Source organism: Struthio camelus, chromosome 4 (genome assembly GCF_040807025.1).
Source record: "Struthio camelus isolate bStrCam1 chromosome 4, bStrCam1.hap1, whole genome shotgun sequence".
In the NCBI taxonomy this organism is placed as follows: Eukaryota; Metazoa; Chordata; class Aves; order Struthioniformes; family Struthionidae; genus Struthio; species Struthio camelus.
In genome coordinates this window covers 13,769,939-13,797,202 of record NC_090945.1, presented here as the reverse complement: position 1 = coordinate 13,797,202, position 27,264 = coordinate 13,769,939, and the positions used below count along the sequence as shown (strand labels likewise).

Genomic DNA, 27,264 nt, shown 5'->3' with positions numbered 1-27,264 from the left:
CACATCAAACTTGCTAAAAAATTCAAGTTTCTGCCTCCTCAGAGTGCGCTTACCCTGCTTGCCACTTCTGTCAGAAAGGACTGTACATCCAGCAGAGGCAGCAGGAACAAATGTGTGTCCTTATCTCAACGGTTGCACCTCCCAGTTTGAGTCAGCACAAAAATGACTTGGAGGGGGAACCACAGTCGTTTCTATCTGTTGCTTCTGCTGTGGCATTACTAACCCTTTGACAGCAAGAGAGAGAAAGGGAGACACGGAAAGAGACAAAAACAGAGAGACAGCGGCAACAGGCATCTGTAACATCTTAAACTGCAGCAACTGCAATCAGAGAAATAATGTTGAAATTTGACATCACAGTAAAGACTATCGTATTACTGGGGTAGCTTTGGGCAGAAGCAGCTTAGAGTCCTATTCCGGCATGGGCAGATAGATCCAGCTGGACTGAAACTGAACGGAAATATCAGTGGAGTGGTATTTCTCATATGTGAGATGTTAGACTACTTGTTAAAAGGATATTTAAGATACGAATTGCTTCCCATTTTCACTAGAAAACCTCATAAATTCGCTAATCACAAAAATTAGCTAAATCTCAGAAACCATCACCTCAATGTCCACATGGCACAGCTTCCCTCTTGTGACAAAGGTCACTTCCTCAGTGAGTTATCATCCCTGAATATTTGATTTTCCTATGCCGGGCCAACATACCATCAAAAAGCACAAGAGGCAGTTTATAGCTTTAAACTCTTAAATCAGAAAACAAGGTTGCAATGAATTCTCCCATTTCCTAACAACATATGTATACCTTTTATATAAAAGTAATTCACTTGTTTGGAAGTTTGTACAAAATAAATAGCTTTTCCAAAGAATGGAGTAATTCAACAGGACTTCTATCCTGAATTAACTGCAGCAATTATTTCTTATTTTGCTTTACTACAAAGAACAAGAGCTATGCAAGAAATGAAAGCCATCTAAAATACACCTCTACACTTAAATTCAGCGTTATTTCTTGGCTACAAATTTTGTATCCTCTTTGATACTACTGTTAAAACAAGCAGCTGACTCTTACAGAAAAATTCTGTAAATGACAGTAGTACCTGCGTGTCTCAAGCAAGACCAGAATCCCATTTTGGTAGGACTTTGCTAAGTCATGGCCGGGGGTCAGTTATTCAGTTATCTGAATAACTTCCAGTGTTATAACTGAGAGGACACAGAGGTACAAAACTGTAAAGTGAGGTTGTAAAGCACATCAGGAGTAAAATAGTGAGGGACATATATTTCTAAACCTGATTCACTGTTGCATCCACTAAAATGCTCTGTCCTACCCATACTAGCCCTCACGCATAACCCCCAGGATTGCTTTTAGACAACTTAAAAGGACCAGCCCTTACTAGACTTCTATCTGCTGCCATAGAAGATACTCCAGGAAGATGACAGCACTCCCTTTACAAGCCCTATCACAACAACTAAGAGAACTGGAGCAGGAACTCCCAGGGAGGCAATTCTGCTTTTGCAGAAGCGTGTGAATGACCCTACAGCCTATCCACAGAGCTGGGTAGCCTCTCAGTGTACCCTATTATACCCCAGGAACCCTTTCAGAATAAACTGAGCTAAAATAACCTTAGGAAAAGGTTGTGTGGCCCATGAAATTAGTTGATGGAAGCACGATGCTTTTCCCTCTTACATTTCTATATCATCTTTGTAGCGTGTGTAAGATTTCAAACATAGGTCTACTTTGCTACGAAGATGCAGGTCCATCTAGGATCCATTCCAGCTGACTCATTTTGAGCCAGCAGCACCTCAGCAGAAGTTAGACCTAAAAAGAGAATGGAGCCTCTCTGCTCTATGCTATCTAGCAGAAAGATTTTACAATTGCATCTCCTGCTATCTCCTGATAACACCCTGCTCACTATTTCGTAACTTCTGGCTAGTGATTGCAAGTTTCTTTTTCGTGTCCTTCATCTTGTGTTGTGGTGATTCTGTATTTCTCCATGTGTAACTGAAAATCCATCCATCTAACCTGAATCCAAGCCTGTCTAAATCATTCCAAAGTTTATTGCTTTCTTTGGCAGTTTCAGCTCAGCAGAGGATTTCATCACATTTCAAGTTCTTTCTCTTGAGTCTTTAAACACATAGCAAACAAAATCCTTCTTAATAGGTTTGTGTCTGGAACATAACCAGGTCACTTCGTTGTCTCAAACTGTGTCCACTCACGTATTTTCTGGCTGCTAGTCTATGATACTACCCTTCCCAGAGCCTCAGTCCTTTGCCTCAATTTCTACCTTTGAACTTCAGTCATTTAGGGCTGAATGCCAAACAATTATTCAGACAAATTCTCCCCTTATCATACCAGAGAAGACAGGTGAGAAGTCTCTGAACTTTTCTCCACAAAGTTTTGGAGTATAAAAGCCTCCAAAAGTTCAGGGGAAAAAAAAAGAGGAAAAATTAGATGCGGCAAACAGTTCACTCTCAGAGATGTCTATCAAAGGGATCACTATCTACGCTCCAGATGGCAGGTCTCCTACAGGAAGCAGCTGGCCCTTTGGCAGCACGTCCTCAAAAAGTGCCAATGGCTAAGTCCGTCTGTGGTAATTCAGGGCCACCACAGGAATGTTATGCTGAAATTATTTCAGCTGTGCAAGCTAAGCGAAGAGTGGACCAGAAACAGTGGCCAGACCCACTGCTTTATCGTGCATCATCCATCATACCATACTTTGTGCTCTGTGGGGAACATTCAGATGTACCGTGTGCTTTTAACTGTTTTAACATAACCATAAAAGCATATTGGTAAACTGGATTTATTGCTAGGGTCAGTGTCTGTGATTTCTTCAAGCACTGACACATATTACCGTGTGTGTAAAACTTACAGTACTAAGTTGTGTAAGAAAAAGAACAGTAGATCATCTTTTATGCACAATGGATGATACGCTTGATTCCTTGCTCAATTTTAGTCAGCTCTTAATCAGAATAAATCTTGAAATTTAAGTTCAGTATTACTTGATTTACTGCAGTTCCTAAACTTAATGCATTCCGTATCTAATGTGCTAACCTTAAGTTTTGAATTTTTTCAAAACTTTCCTATTTCCGATCAGTATATTTAAAGCATAGTTCAGCTTATTTCCTCCTTTCATTAACTTTATTGAAAGGCATAATTAATTTGCTTCACCTACAAGTCCTCTAGAATCTCCTTAGGATAGGAGATGGGTCACTTACCTCCGATCACAGTTTTCAAGCCAAACACTACGTACATCCTTTTTCTTCTATAGAAAACTCCCCTCAACATTTTTAAGATGCTGATCAGAGGTTCCTCATAACAGTGTTCATAAGATGACCACCTAGCTTCTCCAAATAGCAGTTTTACTCAGTAGGTGCTCAGCAAATGTGTTTTGTGCTCCTGTGCAATGCACACAAGATTTGTAATGCTGATTTTTTCCTACAGCAACTATATTGGTCAACAGAGAATCTAGTCCCTTAAAAATTAGAACGCCTTCTAGCTTACGTAAGTACATTAATAGCTTAGGAAACGGACAATGACACACAATGTCAACATTTCCAGTCGGGCTACAAAGCCCTGCTAGCTCCACACATCAGTGGCACCAGCTGTAGCCCAATTAAACTCAACAGTGCACAGGTGTTCCCAGAAATGAGTAACAAAAGCAAACTTCCCTTTAGGGTTCTTAAAAAAATTAGAGTCCTTCAGTTTCTTCCAAACACCAAACAAAATGAGAAAATGGGAAAGAGAAAGAGAATGACATAAAGAGAAAAAAAAAATCTGATTTATAACTTAAGTAAATTCAGTATTTTTGGTACAATTAGAAAACACATATACTTACCATTTACCTGTACAAATAAAGACTCACGAAACATACTAGAGCTTTGACACGAAAGTCCGCTTGTGTTTTGGCTCTATTTTAAAGGAGCTCTTTTAAGCTGGTAGAGTAGCATGCATCACCCAAAAGACAAAACGTAACATTTTTAAGTTCTGCTCATCTTAAGCTTCATCTTTTATCAACATTTGAAAGCCACCTGCAGCACAGAAAATTTTGGGTAAAAGTAACTCACCTAACTCCCTACAACTTTTGGTGATGGTTCAATATGTCTGAGTAGCGTGGAACCAATTCATGTAAAATATCAAATATAAAATGAGACTACCTAATTTTAGAAACTTCAAACAGCTCACAACTGCAATATTCCAAAGACCTAATTGAAAGAGGAAAACAAAGAAAATAATTTTATGAAGATGTATTAATAAAGAAAAATATTTAATTCATTAAAAGAAACCCACTTCATTTTCAAGCCAAGAAATTAATCAATTTGGAGATTTGAAGAGTTTCACTCATCAGTAAAACATTATTTCATTACGACAGTAAACTTGCTCTGACAAAATGAGCAAACGTATGTTTATTAATTAAACTACTAGAGAGCCAAGATACTACAGTACAGTTGTTAGCATATAAGAGTCACAGATTAACATTCTCTTATTAAAAATAAGAGTACTTATACTAAGCAATTGATCTTATTCTCTTAATAGAAGCTGTAAGAGAAGCTGTATGACCACATAGGCAGCATGAACAATAAAAAATTAATTACGCTGGAAATGACACAGTCTTTTCAAGTGGAGGCAGTATTTAGCTTTACTGATATGGCCAGCCAATACCATTGCATATCACTGGCAGATAGTCAATTGTCTTATAAATCATCCTAATATACTAACTGGCAATGCAGCAGATTTTCAGCTCATAAAAAGAAACTTGTTAGTAATACCATTAATACTGTGAGTTTGCTTGTGATTTAGCAAGGTAACAGCAATCCTACAAAATGGATTGGTCAGTAAACGAGAAGCAGGTGTTCTAGCATGCAAGATGCCCCAAACCATCACAGTCCACAATCTGGCTACATTTGGTAGACTGTGGGATAACATTAGCTTCCAAAATAGCCTTTACAACAACTAAAGCGTGGTAACGTGGAATATTTTCAGTCCTGCACCTCCTGGATGCAGGAGCTGGATGGACCGGGAGAAGTGCACTGGCTGTCCCTATAAAAGATCTTACAAAGGAGTTTGGAAAATTATTGATTCCAGCTAATAGGTCAGATGCCAAGCTCTGTGATGTTTTACAAATTTATCATACACTGAAATGCAGGAATGAAACAAGGCAGAAGAAACAATACCTTGTAAACTAAAGCTGAAAAAATTGTTCACTGAATCTCTGGGACTTGACACCTGAGTCTTATACTGTGCTGCTTTTCTTATGCTGGTATACATGACTTAGTTTACTGCTCCATGTCCACTGCATCAAACCAAATCCCTTTGAAAGAGGCAGAGGGAGACATACAGCTCCACAACCCCCTTGAAAACCTATTCATATAAAATCCATTTACTCTACTCTGCTGACAGACTCAGAGACAAGATGAGAGATTTCTGCCCTGAGCTCGGATCACATCACCTTCTTTGTCAGTGGATGATTTAAATCGCAATACCCGTGTTGGGAATGTTTTTCAAAGCAATAGCCATTGATAATTTGTTTTCAATTTGTGCCCCAAAATAATGATCCTTTCATTCTTAACGTCATTGCAGATACTGCTTGATGACCACTGTACTTGTGAACAACTCTCTTCTTTTAATTAAGATTGCATGGAAATAGAAATCTCAATGTGAAACTGCAAAGTAACTGCAAAGTTGGTCTGTAAATTTAACAAGACTTCTCTCCGTTCTATTTGTGATTCGGTCTGAAAATCAGTCAGGGAACTTGCTTTTCAAGAAGCATTTCACAAGCTTGGCCCTGTTCCCAGCAAAGTACAGAGCTGCAAGCTCACAGACTGTGGAAAGTAGTTCTATAGACGCCCACAACTGCTGCCTGCGCTTGGTCTGAAAAACTCAGGGTAAGAAAAATTTTAGAAGAATAAAGTCTCCACCTTTCCAGGATTTGCTTTCACTAATACTTAAATGGTCAAAGTCTCAATAATCAAACACGAAATGACACAAAATAGCCACGGAATGACTAAAAGCTGATTGAACTCACTGTTTAGAGCTTGGAGAGGCTGGCACACTGCTAAAGAGACACAGCATTTTAAGACTCTTTTTTGAAGCTGCTCCCTGTTGGAGAACTCTTTTCTAAAAACCTGCTTAACAGCAAAGATTAACTGGCTGAAAAGCAACCAAGAAAGGAATTAATTTTGTTACCCTCTGATGACTTTTTGTTTTGGTACCTGGTAAACCTATTTAATGCACTCTGGACAATTCTAGCTGCAGATGTGCCTATGAGCATTAAAAATATTCTTGAGCAACACCATTAAGAACGCTGAAGACACTACATTAGAGTAAGAATTTCTTGTCGAAACTGTTTTAAGTTCTGCCTATAAAAAAACATTCAATAGAGAAATGCTTGAGATAGCCTTAGGTATGTCACATTTCAAAATACATATTGTACTTTACAATATACTGCAACAATTGACTTTAGGTAGATGTGAACTGTTTGGGGGTTTTCTTTGTCTCCATTCCTGAGCAAGTGGCTGAGGGCAGAAAGGAAAACGTGACTTAAACCAGCAGTTTAGTCATGATTCTCACATGTACAAAAGATAAAAGTTACTAGGATTAGCATTATTATGCTACAAATACTGCCCATTAAATCGAGGAAATGGAGTCAAGTTCCACCATTAAATGCAAATCTCAGGGAACAAGGGAACCTTTACAGACTCTTGCTTCCTTGTGCAGACACAGAGCAGCATTACAATTTGGCCCTTAATTTCAAGAACAGCTCAGTGGTTTCTTCTAGTTTCATTCCACTAGTCCAGAGGTCCTTTTTTTTTTTTTTTTTTTTTAAACAAAAGTTGGAGATGAAACAGAAATAAAATAAAAATCCTTCTGATTGCAAATATAACCAAGGGAGAACCCAATTTTAGAAAGCCTTAAAAGGCATTAAAATGTTATAATGAGATTTCTTTTCCTCCTCATACAACAGTGGGTAATCCTCAGAATTACAAGTCTCTTTTTACACACAGTCATAAATTATGTCATTAAAATATTGATATAGTCAGACCTGGTTAATTTAAGCCAGTTTTGCTTCTCATTAAGGTTTAAGAGAGGCTGAAGCATATACGGTATAATGTCATTCAGACTTTGGGACGCAGGGAATACTATGAGCATGAATTAGGCTGGAATAAAACAGCAACTGAATTGCATGAGAAATAAAGAGAACATCCGATGTGGAGAAAACATTCTTCTCTTGGGCTAACGGTAAGAGACAGAAACACAGACAACCAACCTCCCAAGAGAGTTGCCATGTGCATAAGTCTTCTGCAGCCTTTCTCATCTGCCACTTTCTTTGGCCGGAGGGTGCCACGAGCTTTTATCGGAACACCTCCCTGCACTTAAAGCGCGTCTCACTGTGTGAATATATTCTCTGTGGCTGTCCGTTTCATCCGCAGCGATGCATCACGGCTCGGGGGGAAGGGGGTGCTCAGAGCCACCCAAATAGGCAATGTGATAAATCTAAATGTACCTCTAAACCTATTGTGAAATGAAAGAGCAGTTCAAAGTAACTACATTAAAAAACACTTTACTTTACAAAGTCATCACTTTGCAGAGTGGCAGTACATGCACTGTGGTTTTAGATCAATACAAGATCCAACTTCATTTACTCTGGAAGAAACAGCAGCATGCAATAATTGTGACAACAACAACAAATGTGTTTTTGAGAACTGTTGAAAAGAAGTGACTATTTTGACGCAATCTTCAGTTGTCTGCACTATCAGAGACTGCAGACTAGCAAAGGCAAAAATGTCTTTTGACTAAAAAGTTCACGGAGAGAAAATAAGCAAAACCATTTAATAGCTCAGATCTAGTACCAAGATATTCAGCCCAAGCATTACTGTGATGATGACTGTTATTTACTTATCAGAAAATTGCCTAACCTGAAACTAGGTGACAAGATACAAACTTAAAAAACAACAAAAAATAAAGTTCTACTTTCTGAAGAGTCTATGGCCCAATGACGAATAAAGACATTCACAGGAAAACTGTTTGTTACCAGAGATCTTGGGTGGAAAGCCCAAACAGGTGGGGAAAAAAGAAAATCCAACCACATTCCTAATACAACATTAAACTGCTCAACAAAAATATATAAATATAAATCAAGCATTAAAAACAATAAAAACATGCTGATCTACTCCATGGTCATGCATTATTACCACAACTTAGCTGCAGAAGCACAACAATATCAAGAAGAGATAGAGAAACATTCTGACTACTGTTATGGTTGCAGTAAAATGATGACGAAATTCCAGAGGGAAACCGCAAATAGCATTTTGCATATCAGCAAGCAACCAGTGGAAACTAAGGAAACATTTATTTGAAATTAACTTATTGCATTTATTTAAAAACAAAATTATTTAGCATAGTCTCTCCTAATATTTGTTAATTCTTAGAAAAAGACACCTCCCTTCTGCGTTCCAGAGACTGGAGTCAAGCATGCAGAAAGTCTTATGCTTTTAAACTACAAAATGTGCTGATTACAGCCATGTGTGCATGTTACAGACAGTTGCAGATCTCTGGTGGAGACAATATAGACACATTGGGAATTTAAAAGGATTGCTCAAATGAAACCACACAGCCGCAGGAAGATAGAGAGACTTTCTCTCCAGCAGAACGCCCCTCCGCTCCCCCTGAATCTTAAGTGACAAAACCAGAATTTCCCTGCTCAAACATTTTTCCTTTATCTATCCTGTTGCCTTGTAAACCAGAAGACAGAAGGAGCACATCCTCCCATATCATCAAACTACATCATCTGTTTGACAATTAAACACTGGATAAACACTTCCTTTTTTACTGTACATCAGAAATACGGTTCTTTAAAATGTAAAAGTCAAAGACTGTAACTCGTATTGGGCATGCTAAGTCCAATTACATTTGAAGGCATTTCTGGGCCTTAGAGGAGAATTAAAATTTAACTCCTCAATCTGTTCCACAAGAAGAGCTTGATCATATAGCTCTGTCATTTCTGAGTGTGGCACCACTGCACGGTTCGAGAGAGGTTAAGTGAACTAGAGGGTAAAGCTCGGGCAATCCCTCCTTCAGCAAAAAGCTATGCTGGTGCCACAGTTGAACTGTGATAAGGTTAGGAAAATTTTATGATGACGCAGCAGTTTTCACTTGAACTCTTACTTATGACAAACACAATGTATATGAATAGCAAATGAAGCACAGGCCTCCATTATTTATCAAGTAGCAAACTGGAACTTACTGCTCTGACATCAACAGAAAAGAAACTGAAATATTCACAAGCGTCCCAGTTTACCCCATACACTACCACTGCAGCGTAGAGCTCCAACGACAGCTGGGCTGCGCTGGTCTTGCACAGAAGGTGCAGCTCCCAGCAAGACAAATCCCAACAGATGGTGCCTTTAGAGCAGAATACGTTACATCAGAAGAAGGGTGTTTTCCAGGCACCACTGCCCAGTGGTTATGCAGTGCCTCTGGTTTCACTGACTTCAGTGACTTTGTCACTGGGTTAAGTTCTCAGCTGAGCCCTCCAGCTGCTATTCTTTAAATCAAATTAAAACAGAACTGTTTCAGTACCATTATAGTTTGCATTTCTATAAAAACGTAAATGACAAAATGTTTGGAAGCAGAGGTCTAGTCTCATCAAGACATGTACAAACACTTTTCCCATTATATGCTAAGTGGAATTGTATGCATGCAATAAAGGAAGAGCTGTCTAAATCTCACAGCTATAACACATTTCTTCATCCGTGTCTAAGCTTGTGTCTGTGTGATGGGATCCAGTGTAGAGTCGGAACTAGATACGGGTCTATATCTGAACAAAATTTTCCCCAAAAGCAAGGTATTATTCAAGACTAGGTTTTCTACCTAAGTACGTGTCTTCTGTCTGTTCTCTGAAAAGCTGGCATGAGATCCTTCAACCAAGCCAGGATGCAGTATTGATCATTTTTTAACTCTTTCCCAGAACAGGAAGGTAGAGGGGAAGGCAAGGAGTCTGCTAAATGGCAAAAAGGCTCTCATACTGAAATAAGAAGCTCAAAGATAAGAAGGGAAAAAAAAATCCCTCTAGGAAACTCCCTATGAAGACTAGAGAGGTAGCCACAAGGACAATAGGGAAAGGTTCAGTAAATGGGCATAAGATACACAAATGATATTAATAAGTAAATATGAAATTATCACTGTCAAAATAGATTGCTATTACCTAAAGATAATTAAATGACAGATTAGAGAACAAACGTCTCAGATTTATTGGACAGAGCAGTTAAATAGTTGTGAACAGTGTGCCAAATTAAATGACAAAGATTACATTAAAAAACTGAAAATACAGTGTTCCCAGGTTTTAAGAAAAGTTGAACTATCACCAGGGTTACGTTCATAACTGAATGCTCCTCTTGCAGCTACTTTGCCTGGTGGTTAGGGCTACTCCTTGTTTGAGGGGAGGACAGATCCTCCAGCTCCTGTCTTGTCAATTCGTTTTACAAGAAACCTTACTTTTACCAAAAAAAAAAAAAAAAAACAAAAAACAAAAAACAAAAAACCCACAAAACAAAGCAGATGATGTTACAGGACTTCTACTGAATCAGATGGGGAAACCAGGCCTCTTTTGAAGTGAATCTGGAAGGAGAACTAGGTTAATACCAGAGAAGGTGAAAAACGAAAGGAATGTAATTCAAGCTCAAAGTTTTGCATATCCTGCAAAATGAAAATGACAAACTACTATTGACAAACTGTCTTTCAGACAGAATCTAGCATAGTATACTTTTTAAAACCTAAGATTTAAAAAACCAAAAATGAGGTGTGACTCCTCCTGCTTCAAGCTTTTCAGAGACGGCTTATGCTTTTACCCTTGGTTATCCATGTCTAATAAAATGGCTGGTGTAAAGCTTGATGCTACATGTAAGTCTCATTCTTAAGCCTCATCTCTTGGTCCTTGGCCAGACAGGCTGCAGCTGTGTGACTGTTCTTAACAACAATGGGAACTCCTAGATCACCCAGTAATAGAAATTTGATGAACACCAGATATGAGTCCCAGGCCATATTTTAGCTGGAATGCACAATACAGAAGAAACGGCAGTTGTAATGTCTTTATGTTGGCATGATGTCAGTTAAGAAGGTCAGGCAATGCCTGAACCCATATAAGCCTTCTCATATTCAATTAACCTGTCAAAATTATTTGAATCAAATACTAAATTTAGATTGGATTGGTACTTTACTTGATGTAACTACGCCATTTTTCATTTGATACGAGGAAATCAACACACAGCTACAGATCTTCCGTCAGAAAGCTGACGATTCAAAATTTACTTGGGCAGAGATGCTTAGCTCCAGGTTTTGGTCACTTTACGTACGGATCACTACTGTCTGCAAAATACTTTGTCTTCCACAGGCAAAGAACTGCAAATGAACAACAACTCACCATTCAGTTTCCCCCAAGGATTTATTGTGATGATCCATGTAGAGGCACTAATAGACTGTGAGAGACGTGCGGGCTAAGCTAATTGAGAACTATTGATCCGCTAGCGCCAGAGAGATTATCATGCAACTTTCCTTGCTTAGCTGCAAAGTCTTCACAATATGGAAAATTTCACATGGAGTGAGTGAATCAGGAAAAAAAATCCAACTCTCGAGCCAACTCTCAACACTGCATTTAGTGACCCTGCTGCAATAACACTTAATGCATATGCTGCATAGCCTAATTTATCTTCAGAACTTCACAAATATTAGCTAATTGATCTCTTATCGCTGTAGTTTTACTCAACAACACATCTTAATTTTTCTTTGTAATTGAAGCTAAAGATGCTTTAACTGGTAGAGAACTACCCATTTCTAAAGAGAAAGCTCCATGATCTCATCCTACTTTCTACCACACAACAGGTGAAAGCTTTTAAAACGGACAGAGGAAATACACACGTTTATAGAATGAACTACAACCACTTCTCTGAATAATAATTAAAGTAAAATACATGTTCACAACGTAACAGGCAGTAATGCAGTTTTACTGAACGTTTTACGAGAGACGTGTGATCAAAGTTGGTAGTTGTGCATCGCAGCCAGTTGAAGCGCGCTAAAATGTCAAGCCCTGACTGACTGCTGCCTAATTACCAACCCATAAACAAATTTATATGGCTACAGAACTACCCCCCCACGTCTTCAGTGTTGCAATCGAGAGGGCCACTACTTCAAGAGGGCCGCTTAATTCATGTGCTATATTCGATATATAATTGCATTGTTAGGACTTTTTGTTATTAGCGTCAGTTAAACTCTGGATGGTGCTTCCCCAGCAACCGTTGCAATAAAACTTTCACCTCTTCCATGCAAAAAGATTTGGTTTTTCACTTCTGGTCCTTACTCGTTCTTGGAAACTGAAAATTGCATCAAGAGACATAGTGATTCGGTGACGAGGTAAACGTTCACTCAAAACAAGAAAGAAACCAACAGTTCACTGCAGCCCAGTTGTTAAGGGGCAGAAAGTTCAGTGTATTAGCTCAGTGCACCACCTCTCACTCAAAGCACTTTAAATACTAACAGGATATAATTTGTTTATCCCTACATGGGTGGGAAACCCTCTTAGCAATTCCAAAACTGTATAGGAACTCGTAATATTTTACAATACCAGCAAAGGAGAAGTTTGAACCGCGGGAAGCTATAGCACTGTTCCCTCCAGAACGCAGGTGACATAAAAGAGGAAATAAACAAGCAGAACGAGCCACGAATAATAAAAAAAGGGAGGAAATTCTCTTTTTCTGAGGACAGAAACAAGCTAGATAGTAGTTTTCAAAAGCTTGTTTTTGTAACTTTATCATAAAATCTTTGCCTAGAGTTTTAGATTATCTGACTCACTAAAGTATGTAAAAGATAACAACGCAGTCAAGCAGGGACTTGCTTGCTTAAACATTCAGAAGAAAATTATTGGACAATAGGTGTGCTAGGAAGCTCTGCAACTCTGAATGGCTCCCAAGAACAGAAAAAGCAGATCTTGGTCATAAAATAGCCTCTTATCACTCACACACACACACACAAAATTGTAAATTATTAATACATGCAACGCGAATCTTACCTTTGATCTCTAACTGGAACAAGAATTGCAAATGTAAGATGATACGCTAGCATCAGGCTTTAGGGAAACTATTTACCTGTTTTACACCTCATGGACTGAATTAACTTTTTATTAATAGATCTATTACTTATTTCTTAATGCCTTACTAAACAGCTCATCTCATTACTTGGCTATATCGTATACGTTTTAACAATGACACATTGATGGGTCAGGTAAATGTTTTGTAAAAACAATACAAGGCTGAAGTATATGTTCTCCTTGGTGTATACTTTAAAACCCAATCTCATTTCGGCGTGTTTGACTATTTCGTGTGTTGTGCAAATATGCAAATAAGCTATTAAGCACCTAAGGAAAACTTTGCATTTCCCAACACACTTTCAACTCATTTTTCTAATCTGAAAGAGTAAAGCTGATTTGAGAAATTTATTGTTTTGCTACGCCTGCTGTGTATAATGCATTTCCTTCATATAGGAAGTCTGATTCCACTATAGTTCTCTCTCATTTTTCTAACAAATAGCCTCCCTGTTCTATTTACTGCATATTACATTTTTGTTTGTGTCTCAGCAAATTTTGTTTCACCATCCACATAACGCAAATCTAGCATAAAAATAACAAAGTTTTCACTGCTCTTTTAGGAGCTCAGTACATTTTCTTAAGAACTTGGTTGACTGAATAGCTTAAAAAGTTGCCGAGCATTTGAAAGGACCAGCTTATGGCCACTGTATTCTATACTGCTGAATGTTCTGTAAATCTACAGTTTTCACTTCACTTCTACACAGTTCAGTAATTCTTCAAAATTATACTAGTAACTTTTTCTCTTTTTCTGCCCCGCCTTAACGGCTGCATTACAATTCTGATAAGGAAGCACAGCCAGTCTTGACTACTAAAACCACTGAGATGAGTTCCTATGCAGTTGTGGCACTGAAGTCTGAAGTGCTGTCACAACACTGCTATTTCAGTCTTAATCAATGTGCTTTAATCTTGGCATCTTGGCTGAACTGAACTCTTATGAAGACTTGATTGTCGTTTTCTCTAAATCAAATCCGTTAGGGATTTTGGGCACAATCTTATTCTAAGCTTTTATACACATATTAAAGAAACATGCTTTTCCCCTCTGAAGATGCAAAACCAACGTGGTTTTGTGACTGACAAGGAAGCTGGTTTAGCAAGTTCCCCATCTGCCTGTCCCTTGACTGCTCATTGCTGTCTCCAGGAATGCCAGCATTTGTCTCCACCTGAGTTGTGTTGTTACCATTTACAGTAGAGCTGTGCTGCAAACCAGATCACTGACATGATATTGATAAAAAATAAACTTCAACTTTACTTAAAAATCAGCTCACTTTATTTAAGTTTTCTGGTGAGAAAAAATGATCCCATAAAGCATTGTATCGGCATATTTGACCGTGCGGCAAACACTGCCTGGGATTGGAGACAGTATCTTTTTTTTCCCCCAATCAAAATGAACACATTCTAACTTTTTCTACTATGGTAAGTGATAAGTGCATAGCTGTATCCTTTTCTCCTACTTACAGCTTCTTTTGAAAGGATAAGTGCGTACAGATTACTATTCATACTTCAAAATTTCCTCAACTGGCCAGAGAAAGCAGAGACGTGGTACTGACTGTGAATACTTTGGGGTTTTTTTCTAAAGCTAACTTAACAGAATTACTTAAATACCACGTCTCTTTTTCCTAAGATTAGAGATGTGAGCTCATTTTTCATTTATCCTGCTCTAGGAAAAGGAATAAAATTTTGAAAGAATAACGTTATCATGAACACTCTCATCATGGATTCAGGTTACTTTCCGAGTTTTACTTTCTTATTTGAATGTTTTAGTTTGCTCTGATTATGATTCCTGGGCCTTTAACATTGGGAATAAAATATGCATTTGTGAGCTCCATTTATGAATTCACGTTCTTCCTGTCTCTCCTCTACTATTTTCTTTGCAACTCTTGCATTTTTTCCTTCTTCCTCACATCCTTTTAACTCAGGGATTTCCTTTACAGTAACGAGTAAATCCTTGCTCCATAATCAAGCTGCTGTATAAAGCTAGAATTTCAGAAATTAGCATACAGATATACGTATCTTCTTCATGCTTCTCATACCTGTTTTTGAATTCAATGAAACAATATGGTAAATCCTTTGAATACGCTAATGATCCCTTCTTCCAAATACCATCATTATAACTCAAACTCACTGATCTGCTGATGAATTTTAAATCATAGTATGACGCAAGAAGTTTTGTTGCAAAAAATCTCCCCCCCTCCCCCCCCCAAACTGCTACACAAGAGAATTTTACTCACGAATATCCTTTACTCACAGCCTTCGTTTAGCTCCCTCTCTTTCCTTCTCCAGTTGTTTGGCCCTGTTTAATCCTTTCTGCATCTGACTATGAATGAGACTTCAAAAAAGATTTAGGCACGTAAACGTCAAACAGGGTGGCAACTTATTTTCAGGTGCCTGGCCCTGGCTAAAAATCCATAGCCCTTAATCAGGCATCCAGATTCCTTATTCAGTACTTCATAGCAGTAATAGTCTTAGAGAAGCGCTTCATCAACCGCCTGCTATAGGAGGAGCTAACCCTCTCTCAAGCTACCACCACCAACTGTGAGCATGTGCAGCTCACCCATGCACTGCCAAGGGCACAGAAACCTCTCCAGAAAGGGTGACACCTGCATCAACTGTTGGAAAGACAGATAGAGGCCTCTCACTCTTTTACTGCAAAAGAGGAGGAGGAGGAGAGGTAGTCATCTAGGGGGTTATTTTTGGAATGGTGTTGCTTCCACGCTCTCCTCAGCCGTGTGGTCAAAGTTGCTCACCTCCAAGTTCACACAAAGAGGCCTCACTTAGGGCAGTGGACCAGGAAGAGCTGGAGCCCTGTCCACTCTTAAAAGCTAGTTCTCTCTCCTTGTGATTTGTCAGTTTGTTTCTGGTAACATATTTGTTATTTGTTTGAATGCCTTTGTGCAGACAAATGTCTCCTTTACATTATTTCTGTATATGTTATTCTGTTCTGTTTTTACAGAAGAATATATAAAATATCTAAGGGAAAAAAAGGCTTGGTTAGCCAAACTGGTTGAAGGACATGTTTTCCTGGATGAAATGGTTGCCTACCTAAGATAAATTTATATTTAAAAAAAAATAAAACAAGATGAGAAATAATTGCTATTTTTGAAAGTCAGATGATTTGAAAACTACCTCTGAACTGCAGCAGTATGAGCACACAATTGCAGACAAAAGCTTTTCTTCTGCTCCTGTGTGGCTCCTTACATTGACAAATCCAATTATAAAATCAGGGTGGTTTCAGCAAAACACTGAAAACGCCAGAAATTGACACTACGTGCAGGACAGCAAAAGACAAGGCCATCTGCCTTGATGCATCTTTAAACCAACAGTAAATTATGAACCCCTAAATACCGGCAGTATCAAAGGTCTATCAGCACAGCGTTAATATTACAACTGAGGAAAGGCAACACATTTTCCATGAATAAAGCTTTATTCATGTTGATCCTAACTAAAAACAGTCTTCCCCTCCTTCAGAGTATGACCTGAAATTACAAGCCACAAACACCAGTGGCACTGGTTTTTTTGACAACGTGCAAATTATCACTGAAAGCCAGGCCGTCCTGCTGAGGCCTTGAACACAGGTGCCTTTCTCTCCCCAGACATTGAGAGCTCCCATGCTACCATTCACATGAAACTAATTCTCTGTCAGTGGAAAATCTAGGTGGCAAATTAGCAGTACTCATAAATAACTTCTGTGGGAATTACAAGTTTTGGAACCAGTAACTGGCACATAGCCTAAAAGCTGATTTTCAGTTACACTGCGTGACAAACACGCGCCTGGAAAGAAGAAAACATTCAATGCGTCAGTCTATTGTAGAATCCGCCTAAATAGCTTATAGGGACGGAAATGGAAATAAAGTGATTATTCCAATTATCAAAGGCTCACAGGAAGATATTGAGCTGTAACAAATTCACTCTCATTTAATAAACTGCTTAAAATTAGTACTGTAAAAAGCAGTAAGACAGTCAAAAGCTGTATGAAGTTCAACGGATCTGACTGCAGCAGCGCAGGGAAGCAGGACGTACTGAGCAAACGGGGACGATGCTCCGCTTCCTCAGCTGCGGTGACAAACACCAACTAAGTTCTACAGAGAATTACAACCAGTCTTGAAAACACCAAGGCGACGACATTTGTATGGATGTGGAATATCCTGTATTCGTTGCTTAGGTCTCCTGAAACATTTGCCCTTTGCTTCTATCCTCTGGCATTTGTGTGTTACAGTGGTGTGCCAAAAGTGAATTGTTTCATTAAAACTGGAAATGTATGTGACTGAATCTGAGTTATAAGAACTAATCTTCTCAGAAGAGACTATTTGTTAATAGGCAACACCTGATCGCTGTGGTTCAGTTTTTGCATTTAGTGCTATTACACATTCACACCCTCAGTGCATCTTAAATTAACCCACAAGCACATTTTCAGTGAAACTCCACTAATATTTTCTTTATAAAATAAAATTACAGATAGGTTTCTGTTCTTGTCAACTTCTTACAAGTGTGCAGATTTCTGCTGTTTCATGAGTAGAATTGTGGAGGTCTCCTACTTCAAATTTTTTCTTTTAAATCACATTTTTTCTGCATAAACCCAAGGCAGCTACATAGAAAAACTATAATTTAATCCCCTGTTAGATTTTTAATGATCAGAAGGGAAAATACTTTAAAGTCTCATAATTCGATCGTAGAACGGCACCTGCATATAACTTGAACTATCAATAATATATTGTTTGATGAAAAATTACAATATTAAACATAGGGCATGACGTTTCTACAACAGAGACTTTTAGTATATGTTTTAGAAAACAAATTATAGAACAAGTGCTAACAATATAAAGTACTTAAATGCTAATATTACAATCCACAGAATCTCCTTGAGGTAACTCAAATTGCCAAGATGTGTCTGAAGAAAAAGGTTTTAAAAGTGGAAATACATGCAACAAAAAGTTAAATAGCACAGACTAGCTCTAAATAGTACTGCCCACATGTATTCTATTACTGATTACATGCAAAAAAGCACTAACGCTTCAAAATTAATCTATTCTATGAGACAGAAGGAATAGTTTAGGGGATATCTCTGATAAATGATATAATACCAAGTGATGTGATCAGAGAAGGTTGAGGATCAGGATTTAAACAAGGCCAAGATTTAAATAACCAGAGCTAAACACAACTTTCCTTTTTCTAAATGCACTGCAAATTCACGATCAACACAGTATAATCACACTTTTGTATAAATTGCCTTACTCATTAGCAACACGTAATGCAGAAATTAAGCAGAACTGTTTTGTAGATTTTATTAGCGTACTTCTGAGCAGCGCTACAAGATGAGGCGCTCTGGTGTCTGTCTTCAGACCGTTCCCAGAAACAAAATACAGACTTGTTCATTTCTTTCAGTTCTTGTACTTCTCCTCCTTTATTACGTATATCTTCATTTTACAAATGACTTTCAATACCTAAAATTTACTGAATTGTTGCCACTAGGCTAAAGGTTATGCTAAAACAATCAAATAGCTTCTATTAGGATCATATGGTCCTCATAAATCAGGGAGCAGCTTGAATTTCAAGAGTGATCTTGAGGTTTGCCAAACCCTAGTAAAGGGGGAATGCATAAATTTAAAAACAGATTTAAATCTTTGTTTAAATATATGACAGGTATACTGCATGCATCTTGTAACTCCAATACAGATTATAATGAGAAATTGCATCTACTAATCTGAATCCAAGAATTTTGCAAAATCACTTAGCCTACGGGTAGGATTAGACTCATAGTCTTTTAACTATTCATCCATCCATTATGTACGTATATCTCTAGTTACCTCAGTGTTTCCAGTTCTTCTCTAGGAAGCTCACTGTCCAAAAACAAAATCAATTTTTAATTATTTTAAATCAAATTACATTTGTCCTTTTGCAAAATGTGATTCTACAGCAGGTACCATAACACAGCTATCACCCCACATGATTACCATAACTGAGCCATGATCCTTATCCATTGGCTTAACTGAACCAATTAATATTTGATTTTCTATCCTCCATCTTTTACTTTACTAATAAGTAAGGAAAATCGATTAAGGTAATGTAATTATACAGGGTGGAACATAACAGGGAAGCAATGATAGTTCATTTAGGTTCGACCCCTCAGTAACGTACCTTGCAGTTTGCATTCTATAAAGCTGCAGCTGTTGAGGACCACATCTTATTTATGGCAATGTACATCCTGAATACCTCTGTATAAAGTTGTGAAAGAGGTACTGAGATGAACTTTAACACCTTTAAGTGTTGTTATGATGCAATATGAGAAAAAGTTGCACAAATAAATCCAGCTTTTTCAAAGTATTATTTTAAACAGAAGCTTTGCCACCTCCCTTTCTGACTTCCTAATATTTACTGCACGTTACTCCCTCTGAATTTGAGGGGAAAGACAAAACACCACCTTACTGACCTACAAAGAGAGGAACTTACATCGAAAAATAATTACATTTACATGGGAAGATGATTAGGCTATCAAACAGTTGTCACAGATGCGCTGAAGATAAGAACGGGAGAGTCTAGACTAAAGGCCATGCGGTAGAAACATGCTTTTCTTTTTCAATAACTTTTTTTCAGAAACATTGTAGTATTGAGAGTTATAAGGACTGTAATTTGTTTGAAAACAACTGTTAAAGGACTGGTATCTCAAACAGTATGAGATGTGTCACCATCAGAATCTACCGCATTATATTCATATTTACCAGCCGTGGATCTGGTAACTTGCATTTAGAATTAACTCTTGTGTAAAGAGCATCACTTAGAAACATACGGTGCATGTCTGACATGTCCACGTATGATAACCGTGCATAATAATTTCTTGAATTTAGCTTTCCTTTCCGAAGAATACGTTGTTAAGACTATTTAACTCTATGTTCTGCCATCACCACCAACAGTTTATTTACAACAACTCTTTATTACAGTTTTCTGCTGCCAACGTGCAAAGGTATACTGGCTAATCAAGCTACAAGCCAGTGATGCCCAGGAACATATTAGAAAGTTAGAGAAACTTGCATCTAAGGGAGCACCTTTAGGATCTTGTTGCTTTCTTCAGACAAAACAGTAACACCTCTAGATAAGGCATTTTCAGCTTGCTATATACCAATCCCAGAATAACATATATCTGAAAGCCACAAAAAATAATGATGAACAGTGGTTTGAATACATAGAAATAGAACAATAAGGAACAACAAAACACTTATTTATTCACCAGTGTCTATCACTGAAGAGGTGAAAAGCACAGCTGAATATCAGGCCTTTAATATAAATTGTTCAAGATGACAGTAAAAACTAACTGAATAATGTGGCTCAAGGATTTTTCTAAAGGAAACTCCATAACAGATGTCAACACACTAAAAAAAATTACAGGTCCAAGCCATGAATCGCTGGACTATGAGAAACCTGTGCAATATTGCCTACTAGTGCAGAAGAAAGACATCATGCGCTAGCTCTTCCCTAGGCAGCTAGATCCCTCTTTGCTTCAAAGCATCACATCAAATGCTAAACAAAACAAAATAAAAAAAAGCAAATTATTTTAAAAAATAAGAGTAATTGCTGGAGATACTGCAGGAATGTTAATTCATATCTAATGGGAAAGGAAGAGAAGGAGAAAAAAGGCACATCTTAAAGAGTCTTGTTAGGATGGTATGCAACATTGAAAAAGTTTGAAAACACATACACACTTGTTTTCAGAGAAATAAGACATCGTACCTGGTGATGTGGGGGGCTGCCTTCACACGGTGGTAACGATTACACACACTGTAATCAAGAACGCAATTTGAGACAATGGGTGGATGGAAGAAAAAGAAAGAAAAGGAATGAGAATGATATAAATACGTAACACAATAAAGATGAACAGCAGCTTGAAAACTTCAAAATTAAATGTCCCCTCCAATTCACTTCTGAGACCTCCAAACTAAACTAAAAATAAAACATACCTTTACATTCTGCCATTTGTTTACCTTCTGCTTATCATTTCACTGACGCCTGACTGGCCTTCTGGGCATATAACATTTCCATTGACCTTCCCCCCGCGTTATTACAGTATTATCGATTGTTGAAATGAGTTCCCCCCCTGTCACCTGAGAGCGACCAGGTCTTCTTGGTGACTATCTGGCCCAGTATGTCATATTAGCTTATGAACACACGCAGTGCAATCTTGAGCCTTTTTGTTATAAGTGGAGAAAAGTTTCATTGAATCCCAACATAAATAATCACTTTGAATTTATCTTAAAATTTTTGAATTTATCTTAAAATGTGATATGCCTTTAAAATCATACTAAGTAGCCTAACTCCTCACTTGCAACTACTTTTAAGAGTTTTGTTCAAAACACACTGCTATATAACTTTTGCACCATCTTTGCTTTGCCAGATCCGACAGTCTTCCACCAAAGTTCCTTCCAAAGTTCACTCGTGTTTAAACTGAGCACTTCTCTGCAGTTGAGATGGGGACTTAGAAGGGATCTCATAAAATGCTATTAATTGTAAATAGGTGTTATATGGTTTTGGACAGCCATTAAAGATGAAAAAAATCTTAATTTTTAAAGGAAATTCTTCCTTTACCATAGCCCTCCTACCCAGCATCCAAAATCTAATTTAAAAAAAAAAAAAAAAAAACTTCCACTATTTTACAGCATTAGTTGCAGGCATCTGTAAGAAACGAACAACAAGTAAGAAAAACACAGACCAAAAGAAGCTCTGACTCCCTGGTTCAGGGCCACGCATGCCCCGAAGGGAGCTAAAACACGGGCTGAAAGATGGATTAAGAGGTTCCTGTTGTTTCTTATGTCTCCCTTTCAGTCCAGACCACTTCGCTACATTGGACTACCTCCCCCGAAACGAGCTGCAGCAGTACCATCGGGATAACAACGCGCAGCAGGCAGCGGGAGAGGGATGAACGGCAGGGACGGGAGGAAACCTCTTAAATCAGCTTTGTCACCAAAGCAATGGCAGCATTAAGCAGTGGCAAGACTGTCCACAACTGCCCCCACAGTCTTTCAAGTAACATAGAGTTAGTCAAAAAAATACAACTGCAGATAATCTCATACTACAGTGAGCCATCAACCTTAATTTGTCATTTATATATAGTGTTATAATTGCCTGTGTTGCACTAAGATAGGATGTACAAATTTTAAGATACTGGTCCACTTAAGGAGTAGACTCCGTTTCTAAGATGTTACCACTGCTGAAAACCCTCCATAGAAAGAGGCACAACAGAAACTGTATGCTAAGTAACTCGTATTGTCATTTATTGTGCCTTTTTGCATTATTTTTCTTTCTTTAACAGTAAATAGCCAGATTACTGATGGGGGGGAAGGCAGCACCATATGACTACAGCTGCAGGATTGCATTTTTAGACTGACAATAAGAAATGCAATTATTTCAACAGGACTCCTCGCATTTCTTTATTAGTCTAGGATATAGCTTGATCAGTAATTAAAGATGGAAAAATTACTTGGATTCCTGCATCTTTGATTCTTTCGAATGATCTTTTCTCATTCTGCCATTATCAGCTTCTAAGACAAGAAAATACTAACTGTATATTTTGTTTAAAAAAAAAAGTTAGTTCACACCCAGAGAAGGGCGATTTTTTGAATCGGGACCCCTTTGCTTACCAGTGTTATCTGTATGTCATCTGTGTATATCATATGTTATTGTACGTGTACAATAACACATACACATAATCTTCTGTACACATAATGTGTGCATTTTGTGTATACACAGACCATGTGTTTATTTTTGAACACTACCAGACTGAGCATTTGGAGATAAATGTAAAACTTATGACAGGGGCCCATTAAGCTGACATGCAAATGAAAAGATAAATTCATTATAAGCAATTAAACAATTCTATTTACTAAGAACGCAGTTTGTATCTACCCTTTTTATTTATTTGTTTTTTAAGGAAACTATCATTAAAGTGCTATTTAAGGGTTTTGGTGCAGATGTTTTAGTAGTGTAATTTGAACAGCAGAACAAATGAATAAAACTGAGAAACCAAAAACTAAAATAACCATTCATGAGGAAAAATAACATGCATTTTTCCTGTTACTCAGCTGATTTACCTGAAAAATCATTAACACTATTTTCAAATTAATTTAAATTACTCTCTAAATCAGTAATAATTAGATTATAAACTGAAATCCCAGGTTCAAAGCAGAATTGCTAAATTGCTAATTGACAGCTCAAAAAAGTGAAATGCTGGAATCGCTGCAAGTTGATTCTTTTATGCTACCATTCTCCTTAGTGCATCATTACAGCTTTCACTTACAGAGAAAATAAGCCTGAAAAGAGAACACAGCGCTAAAACATAGGCGCATACAAAAAGCTATGATTTAAGCCGCGCACGGAGCAAAGAACTGAAAGCGGCTGTAGTATCATATAAAGTCCAAGGAGCGTGACAAAACAGCAGTTGAATCTACAGAGACGTAGGCAGCTAAGCCACCCTACCCTCACTCTTTCTTCTCTTTTCATTAAAATTGAGAAATTTAGCAGTAGTTTCAGTTACAGAGATTGGGCTGAAATTTTGACAGCATGCCAGTAAAGCCAAGAATAGCTGATAAAGTTTAAGGCTTTCTAATACTAGCCGGACACTGCTAAGGACTGAAGGGAAAACCCAAACCAACAGCGCTTAAGTGAGTTGCCTCTAACTGAAACGCTGTAAATTCCTCTCAAAAGGCCTGCCAAGCACTGATCAGAGGGGGAAACCCGCAGCATGAAAGAAAGTTATCCTAAATATAAAACCAAATCAAGGCTCAAATTCATCAAACTGCTTCGCACGAGTGGTCCCTCTGGAACGATTTAAAGCTGCGTCAGAGCTCACTTGGCTAGCTGCACAGCACGCGACAGCCTGCGCTGGCAGTATAACCGCAGGCAGAGCCCGCTGCCGTTTGAATACGCTTCACGTTCTTAGGTCTTGCTTTTCAACAGGTACCACCTTACCTTTGACCTTAAGTTTTTATAAAAAGATGAGACTGGCAAACAAATCAGAGAAGTGTTCACTACCCCACTCACTCCTCCAGCCTCTGCACGGGGATATGTATTTCCATACAGATACTTCAGCACTCTAGGGAGGGTTTTAATGTATGATCAGCTGGCGCATCTTTTTTATCTACTGTTGATATTCATTGTTAGAGAGGTTGTGCCACTTAATCACTGCCCTAGTAGCCCAGAGGAAGACCTGGCAGGGGTTTACTCCTCTCTCCCTGCAGACAGTTTTGGGTCAGAACCTGTTGCAACCCTCAGCCCTGGGCTGCAGCCACCTGGGATCCCAGGTCCAGGCTAAGGCAGCGCATATACGTGACCCTCCCTTACTGAGAAAACTGCTGTTCAGGTGTAATAAAGTACACCAGCTAAAGCAATGATTCAAAAAAGGAAAATCGGTTAGAAGTGTAAAGGCTGAGATGGGCATAGTTAGCAGCTGTAGGATTTAAGAGTAAACACGATCATTAAAAGGGACAAAAGCCTACAGGGATGAGGGCGGACCCAGAGAGAGACACAGAAGACAGCAACTCAGCAACAGGATCAATCTGTTCCCGGGAGCAACAGAGGGTGGCTTTTCCCTGCCTGACTCGCCAAAAAGGACTCCTTGGGAGTCTCATCCTCCTGGTGAGCATATTAGTGCTCAGCCGAGTAGGTTACCACTCCTAGCAACGTACTGTGAGTATGAGCTAATGAATGATTGCTTTGTAACCTTATCCTGTATACCCTTTCTTGAAGGCTCTCTTTATGCACAGCAGAAGTGGCCCAACAAAGCGACTCGGAGAGGGAGAGTTACCCTGATACCTTCCAGTATTTCATCACACCTCTAGTCCACAGAGTTCCCTCCCCTTGCTTTTTTCTTTCTCTTAAAGCTAACCTCGAATACCTAGAAGTAATTGCATGATTTGTGCAAACCTCTGTTGATCACAGGTTATTTTATACTTCAAGCTCTCTTGATTTAGTTTTGCTAAATACCTAGAGTAAGGAACACATCTTTTTTGCGCTGCCTTGCAATTGCTAGCAGAGCTCAGATCTCATCAGTGCAAAAGCTAACTGAGAATTCATTCATTATGTGATACAATTGAGGCAGCAAGTACAGTAAAGAAATCATAAAGGACAAGTTCTAAATCCAACTAGTTAAAATGAGTAAGCGTGTTAAAAATTATCTTCCATTTAAGGAAGATAAGAAGCGATATTTTTATAGTCTGAATCTTCAATCTCAAGACATGTATAAGAAGTAAAAAGTAAAGAAACAACGGGAAAAACAAAAGCAAAGGCTTGTAAAACAACCTGAACCACTAAAGAAATGTAAGAGATCGCCCACCTTAACTACAGAAATTATCTATCCGTCCTCAAAATCTAGTAAATTTACTTTGCATCCTATTTTTCACAGAACTTTCTTAAAACAGTATGGGGCTGATTTCCTCAGGTTGTTTTATGATGCCCTTTCAGCTTTTTCAGCCACCAATGTTCTGCATTCACTGTATCAGGTGTCAATCTATTTGACTAGTTTCTGCTGGGTGAACTCTGTTGCTCTTTTATCTGTCAGTTGCCATTCCTTTGCGTGACATGATTTCCAACAGTTTGCCTACAAATTAATTCAGGATCCTTGTTGATACTGCTCCACATCCTAAGCTACTTTTCCCATAAGAAATCATAAAAAAAAAAAAAAGATCTTATTCTAAAAGAAGTTCTGTTCCCTGTTTTTAGAAAGAGTAATCATTCTTTTCCTTATTTTTAGTGTAATTTCATTCTGTGGAATATTATATTATATTTCTTAGTATGTCTTAATTTGAAGAGTTAACAGTTATCTTGGTTATGTCTCCTTATTGGGGAGAAAATGTTTTTGTCTTGAAACATTCAACAACCACTTGGAAACCTTCCATAAAAATTGTTGCGAAATGAATATTTACAAAGACTGCCTTGATATAAATAGATTTCCTGGCACTTCATAACCAATCTCCAAATAAAAGATACAGCTCTAAATAAATACCTAACATTTGGTAAAACAACTCCTGTTATCTCTCTAATGGAGCGTGTATAATAAGTCTTTTGGCATGCAAGCGAACAGTTACAATTACTTATTTCTATGATGGTTAACAGGCATTCAAGTACTGCAAGCTTAATCTTTTGCCAAAAAAAAAAAAAAAACCATATGGCACTGCAGGAGAGAAATTTATAGGAAGACTGAGAAAAGACCTGCACTGGTAAACTGTCATCAGGAGTTATTCCACATGGAGAGTCAGCATGGAAATACAAGGTTAAGTGAAGGTGGGGAGGGATTTGCGAGTCTAGCCTTGTTGAAAGCTTTTGAATGTTTAGGGAAAGCGATAGGATGCAATTTAACACTGGCAAGCTCATGAGGATTTGTATTCAGCCTTGAGCCTGAGAGAGAGGCTTTCACAATTGATTCTCAAAGCAAGGGATCAAAAAATCTGGGGCAGTAACTCCTCATATAAATCATGCTCAAGTACCTCATTCCACAAGTAGACACACTGATTTTAAACAATCAATGCATCTGTTTACAGTCATTATGATGACTGGAAAAAATCTTCCTTTCCAAACTCACTAGGTTCCTCATTCAATTTGCCTTTTTATATAGAACTAAACAGGGATGCTTTGCGGATCACAGAGATTCATGCGCCAAGTTATACCCTTTAGTTATGTGTAATCATGCTCTGCAAGACACAGCAGTCAGACCACTGTGCTGTACAACGAGAGCTGCATTTCAGGTACGTTCAACAAATAGCAAGGTAAGCAGGCTAAAATGGCATTTACAAGCTGCTTCCGCGAGCTCCTGCATCCAGCAACTTTTACCAGGCCCTGTAGGAAGCCACAAAGCCTGCTGCTGTCACTGTATTAAAATCACGCCTGAAACTGAAAGTTTGCTTAGTTATCAGAATCCTGACTGACATTTTTTTTGGAGCTGTTTGGGCAAGAAAGATCGTCCCTTCATTCCATCTTGAAACCTCAAGGTTGCTACCTAAATTGAACTGCAGGAGCTTTTCACAAGAGGACAAATAAGTTTTATGCAGACTTTACATGTAAAGGAATTTCATTTCATCAGAATTATTCCCTCTACACTCTTTACCATTAGTACATACTTTCCTATTGAAATTTTGTAATACTCCTCAACATATGAAACTTA

The 27,264-nt window shown here is 38.2% G+C and overlaps 1 protein-coding gene across 4 annotated transcripts in view; it reads right to left on the bottom strand.

Annotated features, from left to right (window-relative positions):
- CCSER1 (coiled-coil serine rich protein 1) overlaps positions 1–27,264 on the bottom strand; it is a 705,894-nt gene that overhangs the window by 73,283 nt on the left and 605,347 nt on the right. Inside the window, exon 11 of one of the 4 annotated variants that reach the window (XM_068941561.1) lies at positions 20,847–20,894. The exons of the other annotated variants lie outside the window; for them this stretch is intronic. Within the exon in view, the coding sequence (XP_068797662.1) occupies positions 20,869–20,894 (26 nt within the window). The 3' untranslated portion in view covers positions 20,847–20,868. The remainder of the gene's footprint in view (positions 1–20,846; positions 20,895–27,264) is intronic. 4 annotated transcript variants of the gene reach the window in all.